The 12772-nt window shown below is 41.9% G+C and overlaps 2 protein-coding genes and 1 non-coding gene across 6 annotated transcripts in view; 1 reads left to right on the plus strand and 2 right to left on the minus strand.

Annotated features, from left to right (window-relative positions):
* Positions 1-277: 277 nt before the first annotated feature.
* On the minus strand, positions 278-3562 carry si:ch1073-145m9.1 (uncharacterized). The gene is made up of 7 exons (XM_068584589.1): positions 3553-3562; positions 3218-3444; positions 2739-2834; positions 2088-2200; positions 1607-1730; positions 1339-1511; positions 278-1248 (listed from the first exon to the last, which is right to left on the minus strand). Exons 2-7 carry the CDS (start codon positions 3255-3257, stop codon positions 1195-1197), a joined length of 600 nt encoding a protein of 199 aa, XP_068440690.1. The 5' UTR covers positions 3258-3444; positions 3553-3562; the 3' UTR covers positions 278-1194.
* Positions 3563-5130: 1568 nt separating this feature from the next.
* LOC137791215 (small nucleolar RNA SNORD31) lies at positions 5131-5207 on the minus strand. Its single transcript, XR_011078009.1, has one exon. It is a non-coding gene; the product is annotated as a small nucleolar RNA SNORD31 (small nucleolar RNA).
* Positions 5208-6808: 1601 nt separating this feature from the next.
* The window catches only part of usp32 (ubiquitin specific peptidase 32), a 51159-nt gene continuing 45195 nt past the window's right edge, over positions 6809-12772 (plus strand). For all 4 annotated transcript variants that reach the window (XM_068584277.1, XM_068584278.1, XM_068584280.1 and 1 more), the window contains exon 1: positions 6809-6988. In XM_068584277.1, the coding sequence (XP_068440378.1) occupies positions 6931-6988 (58 nt within the window). In that variant the 5' untranslated portion in view covers positions 6809-6930. The remainder of the gene's footprint in view (positions 6989-12772) is intronic.

Consider the following 12772-nt stretch of genomic DNA (forward strand, 5'->3'; position numbering starts at 1 on the left):
AAATCTCTGCTCGAGCATACAGTGACACTGTGGCGACCCTTTGTGAGGAAGTATACAGCTTTACAGCTCATGAGACCTTAACTGATCTCAGTAAATGCAAAAAAACTTCTTCCTGTAAATAACATAACAGGTTAATATTACATGTCATCAGTCCGTTACACTATTTTAGACATTAGCGGTCTACCCAACCAACCTTGTGGCGACAGTACACTTCCTGAATGTGTCGTATTGTACAGTAGGCAGACATGACCACACTTGTTAGGACGGCTTTCAGCGTTTTATTGGAGGCAACAGGAGAACCTTCTGTTGAGAAACAAAGCATTCATCAGGTCTGTCCTCCAGAAACGCCCTCGAAGCTCCTATAGAAAAGGTTCTGAACAAAGAAACCCCACGCATATTCTTTTTGTGAAATATTACTACAAAAATATTGCCACGCAAAACCCCCAATGGCCAACATGGTCTGTAAACAGTGCATTAAGCTACATTGCTGCACTGCTCCACCTGCACTGCTCCATAGAGAAAGGGTTATGCCCGTCCTCCACAGAGCCTTGAGGAACACCACAATGTGAAAGCACCCCATATTGTTACATTTAGGCCTGTAGGGTGCACATTTCCCGAGACAGTTGGGACACCTTGTTCTGGAATAAAACAAATGGAAATTACATTTTCACATTTCCTCACCACATTATGTACCAGCCTGTCGTTCACCCTCACTGATGATGTCACAGTTCAGAATACATGTAGGCTTCTCCGCCCACACATTACATTCTGTGACCTCACAGATGATGTCAAGTATCTACCTTTTTCTGTGACATCACAGATGTCGGCATCAGTTGGAATGGCAGGTTATAAAGTGCAGAAAGAAAAGACTAAGCTGGGTCTCCGCTCATTCAAAGAGGACTGACAGCAACAGAGCCTCAGAGAGCTGTACGCGTAGCACCCATTCCATCTTTGTTTCATGAACTAAATTACAGCAATCACAAATATCACAAACAGAATTTGTTTAGTGCAGGACTTTTCATTTTTCTAACTTGACTGCGGACACTCACGCTGTCAAAACAAAAAGTCACACTGTGGCTCATTTCCCTTTAAATCAGTTTTTCTTGGGATAAAGCCTTGTGTGACCTGAGGCCAGCGTTCATATAAAGAAGCTGGAATGACATCAGCATTGTGCAGCTGCCTGCTGAGTGGCTTTCACTTCTTCTCGTCATTGGTGAGGTGTTTGACGTGTGTCCATATGCACCATATCTGCAGAGATAACATTATTAAATATGAAATTTGAGCAGCAATTATTGCAACATACCCATGGTGTTTACGCTGATCAAAGGCGATCTCTACCTCCACTGACAGAGCCAGCAGGCGGCCCGCAGCCAGCACCAGGGTCCCCACAGCTTGGATCCAGGGAGGCAGGCGCAACCAACGGGTCAGGAATCCCCACCGGCAGCCATAGAGCCACAGGGGGAGGCCGTGCAGCCCGCTCACCACCCAGCTGCCCAGAGGCGTCCGAAACCCTGACGGCACCAGATACACAGCTCGAGTTCAAATCTGCTCTTTCGTAGGCATCTTATCGCCACAAACGTGATTCTCACTGACGGAGACTTGTTACCGTTCGCCATGACGGCTCGGATGAACCCAGGGCTGCTGCTGAAACTGTTCTTCCAGCGGTCACCTCGGGCGTTGTGGTTACACACAAACACACACCACTCCACAGCCGACACCAGCCAACCCCACTGTGAGACCATGCATAGAAACATTTCACACCATTTTGAGAATGGTACTGTGTGTTTTTAAATACTTCATTAAACACTCTTGTCAGACACGGTGGAGCCCAGACACAGAACAGTAAAGGCTACTGCAGATGGAATGAGGATAAATAGGGATTCATTTCTTGGTAAATACTGGGCTCCTTTGTACCAGCTGGATGCAATTATTTCATGTGGAGCTGCTGTAAATCAAAGAGAGGCTCATGTGAAAATATTCCTTCTCTGATAGTCATGTAGGAAGCTCTTGGCCTGATGTTGTGAGCCCTTGGCATGCATGTGTGTGTCCACTGTGTGTGTCCACTGAGTGCTCTGCGGCCGGCGCACCTCAAACAGCAGACTCCACAGCATACCTCTGCCCAGGTTGTCCACAACCACATCCAGCCAGGCTCCAAACCTGGAGGTCAGGCCCAGCCTCCGGGCCATCCAGCCGTCCACTCCTGCACAGAAGACATCACCACATGTTGCAGACTCTGCTGTCCACTCATGCAGTATCATTACTGGCAGGTCATCAGTAGCACCTTTCATCAATCAGATGAACAATCAGGTTGTCCATCTTTTAAATGATACATATTGTGATCTATGAGTCAGTATGCACAGTATCAGAGACCTGCATGGTATGTGGCTATGATTAATGTCAATACACCACCTTTAAAAAAAATAAAATGCAGTCTTACGATGGTGCAAAGCATCTTTTCCTACCATGACATGTCAAAATGTCTGTTTCTTTTTTTCTTCATTTGTCATTGCAGGTAAAATACAGGTGTAATTACTAGTTTTTAATATTTAAAGTATTATTTAATTAAACATTACGTATGACGTCCAGTGTCCCAATGCACACTGAAATGAAAGGCAGGCATGTTGATGTTCTGAGTTAAACCTGTGCTTCTATTGTTCCGTTTGCTGTACAATAAGTGGGTCGTCTAATGTCCTGGTGTATAAATAAACCAGTATGAAGCATTGAGTCAAGGCCTTTACCATCCAGTGCTATGTGGGTTGAGTACAGAGGGACAAAGAGGGCTGGTGTTTCACGGAAAGCCCATGCAGCCATCACAAGGCAGATCCTCAAGTATCCTGAAAGAGACAAATGCACGTGCAGCAACCATGAGGACAGCCTGTGAGGACGTGTCCTCACGTTACCTGAGCAAAGGTCATACGAATGAATACTACGTCTGTCAATGTTCTGCCAACACCGTTTCACAGATGCTGTACTATTAGTATACTGTACCGTGATATAGGGCTCATATATTTTTTTTCAGCGTGACAAATACGATGTGTGGCGGAAGGGCGTGATTTATGACCGAACTGCGTGACAGTCACGCTCAATGCGTGACACTTGAGAGCCCTGTTAGTAATATCCTAGCAGTCTGCCTAGTCTATGTCGAGTAACCTGGGTCTGCGGTTGTCACGTCACAATGACAAACACAAGACACACGTTGTTACCAAATGCTTCTCACCGATAATATTGGGCCAGTACAGCAGAACCTGGAGGCCCATCTCTCAGCGTCACCTCTTCTGGGGGGAGGAAGATGATGCAATTCGCTTCCCAGCACGACGTGTCCTCGACCATGAAAACAAGCTCACACGCGCGCTCTGATGTGACGTCATGCGCTAGTTCCCGTTGCGGACACGAGCTGCTCAAGTCTGCTCTTGTAGCTGTGTGTCACGTTGTTAGCGCCAGAACCTAAAGAGACAACAGACAACGCTTGAATTATATATATAATTCAACTAATTTTGTATATATAAAACTATGCACATATACAGAAGGGCAACACGTATAGAGATAAATTACGTGGTTGCTGTCTGCAGTTGAATTAAACTGGAACTGAATACATAATAATAATATATTATAAACACGACACACTTCCCGGGTTCCTGTGCTTGTTCCTGGTTTACGTGCCACGCTATCTGTCATCATGCCGCTAGAGGTCGCTGTGGTGGACGCACAAACGTAAGATAGCGTCATTCCGCAACTTGTACGGTACAAGTGCTTGTACTTTGGCTCATTTCTGCACTTGCACCCGGAGGAGGAGACCTACTTTGGTGCAGGAGAGAAGCCCAATTGCAGTGTCCCCCCTAAACTCTCAAACTCTGAATCCTCAGGGACTTACTGACGTCAGCTGCTAAGTGGTTGAGTGTGAAAGGCTTTAGGGCTCAAACTGGTGTCAAGATGAATGGTACAGCACTTTGTCGCAACATATCACGTGACTACATTAAAAAAAATTGTGTACAATTGTCTATTTATTTTATACTTTTTATTCACGGATTTAAACGTCTTCCTCACGAGATAAGTCATTTAAAACTATATACTTCCTTGTTTTTGTCAAAACAAAATGTTTGAATGTAAAAATGATGAATATAATCTCTGCTTTCATGGGTTTTTGTGTTCAATCTTTAATCCGTAATGTGTAGTGTAACGGTATTTTATCGGGCTAAACACCCACGTGCCTCTTTGTTTACCTGTTTTTACGTCTCCATTCTTCGATTGGGAACTGCGTGTTTAACGTCACATTGCAATACATTGTGGGTAATACCTTTGTGCAAAGTCGGCATCTAATGCTGGCTTACGGAAAGTGTTCAAAATTGCCTGCAGAGACTTAAACACTCGATGTGACAGTGTGACAGAACTAAACCCTGACGGACTTTGCGGGAGCACGCCTCAAAGTTTGTGAGTTCTTAAGGGTGGAGACTGGACCAGCAAGTGTTGCATCTTCACCCTGGGGAGCGTTGAAAAAACGCAGATATACATGTCTGCTTTTCACGCACCTTTTTACAACGCTCCTTCTCTCTCGCGGGGAGCGGAGTTACCTGTCTGTGCTCACCTGTCTGTGCTCACCTGTCTGTGCTCACCTGTCTGTGCTCACCTGTCTGTGCTCACCTGTCTGGGCTCACCTGTCTGGGCTCACCTGTCTGGGCTCACCTGTGTGCGCTATACCGAGAGAAGAGTCGCAGACAGAAATGTCATGCCCTGTAAGGATTATGCTTTGCCTCATGACGTTCAGAAACAGTCCCATACGAGTAATATGAGAGAAAAGCAGCTGATGACCATTTAGAGCAACTTTAGATTTACACAACCATTTTAGAACTTTACGGTTGCCTCTTGCATCTCGTTTTGGGGGTAACAAATCACACAAAACTGCTGTATTTAAAGGAAACTTATATTTCCTTTTTTTTCTCCAGTTACTGAAAAATGTAAGTTAAGAAAGCAGATAACAAATCAACCAACTGTTCAATGCACAAACTAAATCACTTCCCCTGCAGCAGGAGACCACCGACTCAATAAGAAGGCTTCAAAGTTCTGGCTGGAAACTGTAAAAGAGGACAACATTTTAGAAAGAAGGCGCATAAAGTTAAACCACAATCGTAAAGTCATATTTTGACCAGAGGGTATCAATCAGTCATGAATTTTCAGACTGGGGTGATAGAAAGAAACTCATCACTTCTAAATGAATATAAAGTATAAAAGGTATTGGAACGATCCTTGTGGTACTCCATATGTGACCTTCCTATGTCTTGACACACACTGCTGTTTATTTTTCAATAGCTTTTCAACCAAGAGTGAGCTATCCCTCTTATTATTATTTTACAGTGATCTATATATCAAAAGCCTTCTGAAGGTCACCATAAATACCAATAGAATACTCCTCATCAACTGCCCTTGTTATTCCTTCCACCATCTCCATTTCTGAGTTTAGGTAGTAGTTCTATTTTTCCTAAATCCACAGTGATGTTCACCCAATATATTTTTTAAATTTATAAAGAGATCTAATTTTTGCACAAATAATTTATCTAATATTTTATTCTTATAAAACGTATATTTTCCTTCACTTTCATTGGGTCTCCATTTTAAATATTTATTGTAAAGTATTTTTTTTAATTTTTGCATGCTTTTTGCAGACTTTCTTCATCCTGCAGCTTCTAATAGGACGATGCTTACTGTATAACTACAAAAATATAACAATGCATCATAGGCCTGATTAGGATCTTCAGCATACTCCTCATCCCAGCTGTTGTTTTTAAGTTCCATCTTGAAAGCCTCCATTCTCTCACGTGTTCTTATTCTTACCAATTTACAGCAAGACCAACTGAACAGTTAACCTTTATATCATGGAGGATCACAAAAATAGGAACATGATCACTGATATCAGTTGGAAAATAAACCACTTGTTACTTGATCATGAACATTTGTAAAAATGTTATCAATAATGTATGGAATATGTCCTGTTTGTTTGTTTTATCTTTTTATTTTTTTGTTTTGTTCTGTTTGTCTCTGCCGTATGTAAAGCGTTTTTAAGTATTTAGAAAAGCACTATATAAAACTAAAGTATTATTATTATTAATAAATGTGCCACTTTCCTTAGTTATCCTACTATGTTTATCAATAAGAGGCCAGAGACCAAAGCTAAACATTGCATTACAAAAATCTGTTGTTGATTTGTGTTCATTCTATTTGAACAGGTCAATATTAAAATCCCCACAAACAAAAAGGGATTTATTATTAGAAACTTTACCAAAAATATCAACTAAGGTTTCATAAATAGGTCAATGCAGGAACCAGATGTTCTATAAATACAACTCAAAAATATTCTCTTAAATTTAGTAAAATGAATTTCAACTGTCAAACTCTCCATAATATCATCAACAACTGTACTATTGATAACCGTACATTGAAAGCCTTTCCGTACATGATAAAATGCTACAACACCACCCCTCTTATTGATCCTATTTCCTATGAACATATCGTTAAGTCAACACCCTTTGCATGTGTTAACCAGGCAGCCACAAGGTGGCGAGTAGGTTCAACCACCTCGACTTCGCAGATACGAACACATATTTGACAGCCTGGCGTGACTGCGCATTATGAGTCAAAGGCATATTTTATAATTTGCGAGAAAGAGGGGAAGAACTTCATGAAGTCCTGCTGTTGATAAAAAGGCGTTTCTGTCCGCCATGCTGAGTGTGTTTACAAGCGTCTGAAGGAGCTGATCAACTGACCTGTAGAGTCAGGTCACGTGACAGAATGGAGGCGTCGCTGAAAACATTCACCCGTTCACCACACACACACCTCACCAGTAACCCATTCCACAATAAACGGATAAGGCGACAAACTATTTTGATTAACTCCATGCACATCGGTCATTTCTCCACATCGCAATGAAATGAGGGGATCATGGGTGCCAAGGAGTCAAGGATTGGATTCCTGTCGTATGACGAGGCAGTCAAGAGAGGTAAGCCGAAAAGCAACGGGCTAAATTCACCTCAGTTGCGCTAGCTTAGCTAGCTGTCAGCTTTCAGGCTAGGCCGATGCATTCGAGGAGAAAGTCCTGACTTCCCATTAAAATGTAGAGGTTTTAGTGGGCATGGATGTTGGATAAGGGAGACATCTTTCAAAAAAATAACACGCTGGCTCGTTGGAAACGTCGGGATATACTAATAAATTTGTCATAGCAAGATGTCGGCAACCCTTACGGAATTTAAGTACACGTTAAGTTTAACAATAGCTAACTATATATTTCGGCATGCTCCTTCCACAAACTGCACGTAAGGTTGCAGCAGGAAGCGTTTCCTAGTAACGTTTTTTACAGTAAATAATGTGTAGCTAAATGTTGTTATATATATTCTGTCCATCCCGAATTGGGTTATTTTTTCTGGCAATGTAGAAATGGAAGTCACTGCTATTTTACAAGGCGCCTATCTGCTTTTATAAGCAAGGTCACGTAGAAACGGTCAAATGTTTTGGACTGTTTGGCGTGACGTTCTTCCCAGAGCGAGAGTGGCTCTTGAGGGGCTAGCGTTTGCTAACGAAGAGGGATGGGCTGCCATGACAGCGACGTTATTTGGCAAAACAGTTGCGCAAACCGCCTCCAATGTGTGCTCACTTCTGTTGTTGTTGGGCTGAACCTGCAGTGTGCCACTTAGCCAAGCTCTTCTCACTTTAGGCAGCTAATGTTGAATAACGCTGATGTCTGCGCTTCAACTAGCTAGCTTACTCGTCTTCTTGCTCGACGCGTTAGTTAGTTAGTTAGCTGTGTCGCTACAGCTAAGTTCCCAGAGGGAAATGCCTCCAAACGGCTTGGTTTGAACCTCCGTCTGTCGGATTTCAAGCCCAGTCATGTGACATGGCCAACGTCTGAGCCAGGGTACTGTCAGGTCGCCTCCACTCAACGGTACACGCAGTAGTTAGCGCAAACAGCTATGCTTCACGTTACCATTGCTGTCGCTGCATTTCGTTGCAGTCTGGACATTTTTTATTTATTTTTGTGTGTATGTGTATATATATATATATATATATATATATATATATATATATATATATATATATATATATATATATATATATTATTACTGTAGGAGCCTAAAACCATAAAGTAGGGTCGACCAGATATGTTTATACTGCAATGTCTGTCCATGCATTTCATTAGTGCTGTCACCTCAGGTGACACGCAGGTGTACATCTGGATGGATCGAGCAAATAACAGCTGGGTAAAGCTGTGTGGATAGTGATGCATGTATAGTGTTGCTGCGCTTATGTAAGATGTGGGTGAGCAATGTATCACGGCGCATGTAGGATATCTTATCCCTGATCACCTTCTTGGTGCACTTTACCCCTCAGAGAGCCAATAGCTGACCTTTGTCTGCCTTGATTCCAGGCTATGCTAGGCTGTTATTTATCCATCCAGGCCATCGCCATCTTAACCTTCACCTCATTTTTACCACTAAAGCCCACGTTTGAACAAACCTCTATGTGTTGTCGTGTCTAAAATCTTTTCAATATCAGCTCCTTGTGTGGTGGTTTGGACATTCCTAGATTCCTGCGCACGCACACACACACACACACACAGTGAAATTATCCAGCCATATCGGACCAGCCACATGGAAGCATTCCTAATTCCTACCATAGGCTGGACTGGGGTAATTTTGAGGTCTGCTTTCATGGAAGCTTCCTCTTGTAGGACACCAGCTGGATAATGGCCATGCAGCATCTTGTGTGAAAGGTGAGGCTTAGATGTATTCCCGCAGGAGGCTAAGCCCAGGTTCAAACTTCTTTCAAGACTTCTTTTACACAATTGACTATGCCATCTTCATTCATATTGTTTCCTGGTTTTAATTGCTGCATTGTGTGGTTCATGTGCCAAGAGTAGAACAGGTGTTTTTATTAGAGAGATATGCATGTTCTCTTTAGCCTCAAAAAAGGCTACCCAAGTGTCTGATTCCTACATATTTAAATCAGATTGTCCTGTTATATGAGCATAAATTGGATCAAAAGATCAAATTGGATCAATGCTGCATACATTTGTGCAGTGGCAGTCCGTGGTGTTGGCCATTAGGCCAGCTGTGATCGCAGAAAAAAAAAAGTGTCACAGACCGACACACTCATACAGTCCGCACCGCCACACAGCGCCACCATAAGCATACGGGGCGAGAGGACTGACTCGCGGACCTGCAAGGTGCTTGTCACGCGTTGTGCAAGGGGGTTTCAGACCCTCTGGCTCTTTTAGTCCACGTTGATGTGTCCTTGGAAAAGACACTTAACCCAAATAGCTCCCGTAGGCTGTGCCATCCGTGTGTGAATGGGTGGGTGTAGTGTAAAAGTGCTTTGAGTTGTCAAGAGACTAGAAAGGCGCTTCACAAGTACAAGTCCATTTACCAAAAGCACAATTCTGCCTACATTACTTAAGAGACAAGCCATTGGATGTCAGAATATTGAATCAACTGGGTTGCTCACAAGAGAAATGGTAAATGGTCTAGCATCTATATTCTGCCTTTCTAGCCTTCCAACTGCTCAAAGTGCTTTTCACAACATGTCAACAATAACATTCATGCCATGCAAGGTTCCGTCTGCCCACCATGACTGACACACACATACACACACACTCGTACACCGATGACAGAGCCAGGGGTTCAGTATCTTGCTCAAAGGACACTTTGACATCCAGGCTGCAAGAGTCAGGCATCAAACTGCCGATCTTACGATAAGTAGATGGCATGCTCTACCTTTGAGCCACAGCCGCCCGGGAGTGTAGAGCTAGAGGTCGAGCTGCACCAACCATGTTCAATAAGTTTAGCCATTAAGTAAAACTAAATGTGGATTAGTTCTGGCGCTCCCTTTGTTCTTGGTTGAATGGAAATGTCTTAAAATTATCAAAGTTTTAATTTGATAGCCCTGGGCATCTGACTGTGCTCTTTTTGCTATTCACTGTACAAAGAATAAACAATTGGTCAGGTATCAGGTAGCATTTATAACCTTGGGATATTGTGAAATTATCTGGCTGGCAAGCTTTATTGTGTGCTGAGTAATGTCAAGGTTGATGTTTATAGGAATCTTTACTGCGTAGAAAGAGAAGTAGCAGCTGACTGTCCCTGCAACAGATAATACCCGATACTGTTAAATTAACACAACTCATCTCTGTCCTTGCCAGTGGGGTTGACAACTTTTGAAGCAATAAATTGTGGAGCTGCTGTACAGCATTGCATGTTGTAACACCTGACAGTATCACCGCTGGCTTCAGTGCTGGCCTGCCTGTTCACGCTAAATACGTACATACTCAGGGCTCTACGAATCCCTATTTTTTTTCTTCTCAATACTAAAGCAGTTGCTGGAAGACTTGAAGCCAATTTATGTTTGTTGTAGAGGGAGGAGGAGAGTAGAGGTGAAGTGGAAATAGAATATAAAGGAAAGCATGGAAAATATATCATAATGCTTGCCAGAGCGGCTGCTGAAGCTGATGGCGGCCTCTTTAGTCTGGCTCTCTGCTCCGCGACACTAAAAATATGCGCTGCCTTGTCTATTTTTGAAGGAGACGTAGAGTTTTGCACACAGCAGACCGAGCTGGGCAACATGACTAACTGGTACTGGATGTGAAGCATAGATACCGATGATAACAGGACTTATAACAATATTACCTTTTTGTCTTCAGGCAAGTGCACAACAAAGTAGGAACTATGAACAATAAACAGACGTTTGCCATGTTCCATTTTGATGTGGCATACTGTTTCAGTGGACATGCCAGGCTGCTTTCTGTGACACAATCAATTCCATTCTTTAAAATCTACCTGCATTCAAAAGCACGAGTTTATATTACGTTTTAAATGTGTAATGTATTGTGTTTTAGTTTAAATCATATTCAGAATCTAATCGTGTGTGTGTGTGTGTGTGTGTGTGTGTGTGTGTGTGTGTGTGTGTGTGTGTGTGTGTGTGTGTGTGTGTGTGTGTGTTCGTTCTCAATAATACAGTTCTGGCCCAGTAAATACAGTAAATAATTCATGACAATTACGTCACTTTTTGTGTTCATACTATTCAGGCTCTATTTTGTAGACACCTTCGCTGGCCATTTGAACGTTGGTGGTTGACTGCCACATAGTTTAGTAATGCAACATGGTCATTAGTCACCTTTATCAGCCGAGGTGATAGGCCGCTGCTTTGCATTCTTACATTGTGCTCATTGGTTTGTGGATGCAGATTGTCCCAATGCTGCCACAGAGGCTTCGAGTCTGGTGTTTGCTAAGTAAACAGGCCTGCAAATGGCATAAATCAATAACACACTATCTTAAACTTTCAGTGTAAAGGAAAGGTGCACAGCAAGGGGAGTGTTGTCTGCTCTCCTTTTCTCTCACAACAAAGCATGCCAAGCTTTGGCGAACGGAGTATTCTAAAATTCTAATATTATTAGGCTGTCAACGAAAATTCGAAATCTAAATTTATAATTGGAACACTTGCTGTGTTGTTGGGTTACAGAATGGATATTGCATACACATTTGAGATGATGAACTCTGATTCTAGGCTCTAGTAAGCTACCAGACTCGGCAAGGGGGTTCAGAAATGGAGACAAAATGTCAGTAGGAGCAAGCACAAATCGTGGCACCGGCACCTCCTACAGGCCTTTCCTGTGGCACCTCTCAGATGCCCTTTCCTGTGGCACCTCTCAGATGCCCTGGCACTTACGAGTTGCCATTAGTTTTTGCAGCAATTTTGACTGTTTGAGGTAGTTGCCATTAGTTTTTGCTGCAATTTCTTGTGTGTGTGTATATGTGTGTGTATATATATATATGTGTGTGTATGTATATGTGTGTGTATGTATATGTATGTATGTATATATATGTATGTATATATGTATGTATATATGTGTATATATGTATATATATATATATATATATATGTATATATGTGTATATGTATATATATATATGTATATGTATGTATATGTATATATGTATATATATATATGTATGTGTATATATGTATGTGTATATATATATGTATGTGTATATATATATATATATGTATATATATATGTATGTATATATGTGTATATATATGCATAGTTGTGCAACCCAACCCTGTCTTGTAAAAATTCCAATCAGTGTATGTTTGTGTTATTTTCATGTTTGCATTTAAAATCAACGTACGTTTGTGTTATTGTTTTCATGCTTTCCCGCTGAATTCAAGCATATTTGAAAAGTAACTAACAGGATTCCCTCAATAGCAGCAAGCGAAGAATGGCGGTGTAAAACCGGTAACAGTGCTGGTCACACCGGGTACGTTTGTATGGTTGTTTGGGAATATAGCCCCAAGAGGATGGTAAACTTGCGCAAGGATATATGTTTTAAGAGACATGAGACGTCTTTTCCTCCGACGCGTCAGGTGAAGCGGCGTCGGTGACTTAAAATATTGATTTTAAAGTATGTTTTAAGTTGATTTAATGGTGTTAAACTACTATTCATACAATAAAGACACAGTTATTATCACTGTCCGAGTGGATATGTGTTCTTTGGAGTCTGTTACCCGTTAAACAAACTGCCTTAAGTATTTATACCCAGTGTGTGGTATTTATACTGTGTCCTGGGGCCTGATTATATGCGCAGGATCAATCAATAATTTAACTGGACTTTATTAGAGTGTTTGCTAAAAATTGTCCCGAGCAGAAAACCACTCCATTAAACTGATCATGTTTACAGACATAAACGCCATCAGCTGTTAAAGACACCTGACAGCTGATCAGATATGATCAGTC

Source organism: Clinocottus analis, unplaced genomic scaffold (assembly GCF_023055335.1).
Source record: "Clinocottus analis isolate CAN_PGR_092001 unplaced genomic scaffold, fCliAna1.0.p SCAF_2, whole genome shotgun sequence".
Lineage (NCBI taxonomy): Eukaryota > Metazoa > Chordata > Actinopteri > Perciformes > Cottidae > Clinocottus > Clinocottus analis.

Excerpts from the sequence above, each read along its gene's own strand:
- si:ch1073-145m9.1 (XM_068584589.1), bottom strand. The coding sequence starts at position 3,257 with ATGGGCCTCCAGGTTCTGCTGTACTGGCCCAATATTATCG. Across the intron at positions 1,512-1,606 it reads CCGAGCCGTCATGGCGAACG|GGTTTCGGACGCCTCTGGGC; the intron begins GTAACAAGTCTC and ends TGGTGCCGTCAG. Across the intron at positions 1,249-1,338 it reads TGCTGGCTCTGTCAGTGGAG|ATATGGTGCATATGGACACA; the intron begins GTAGAGATCGCC and ends TTATCTCTGCAG.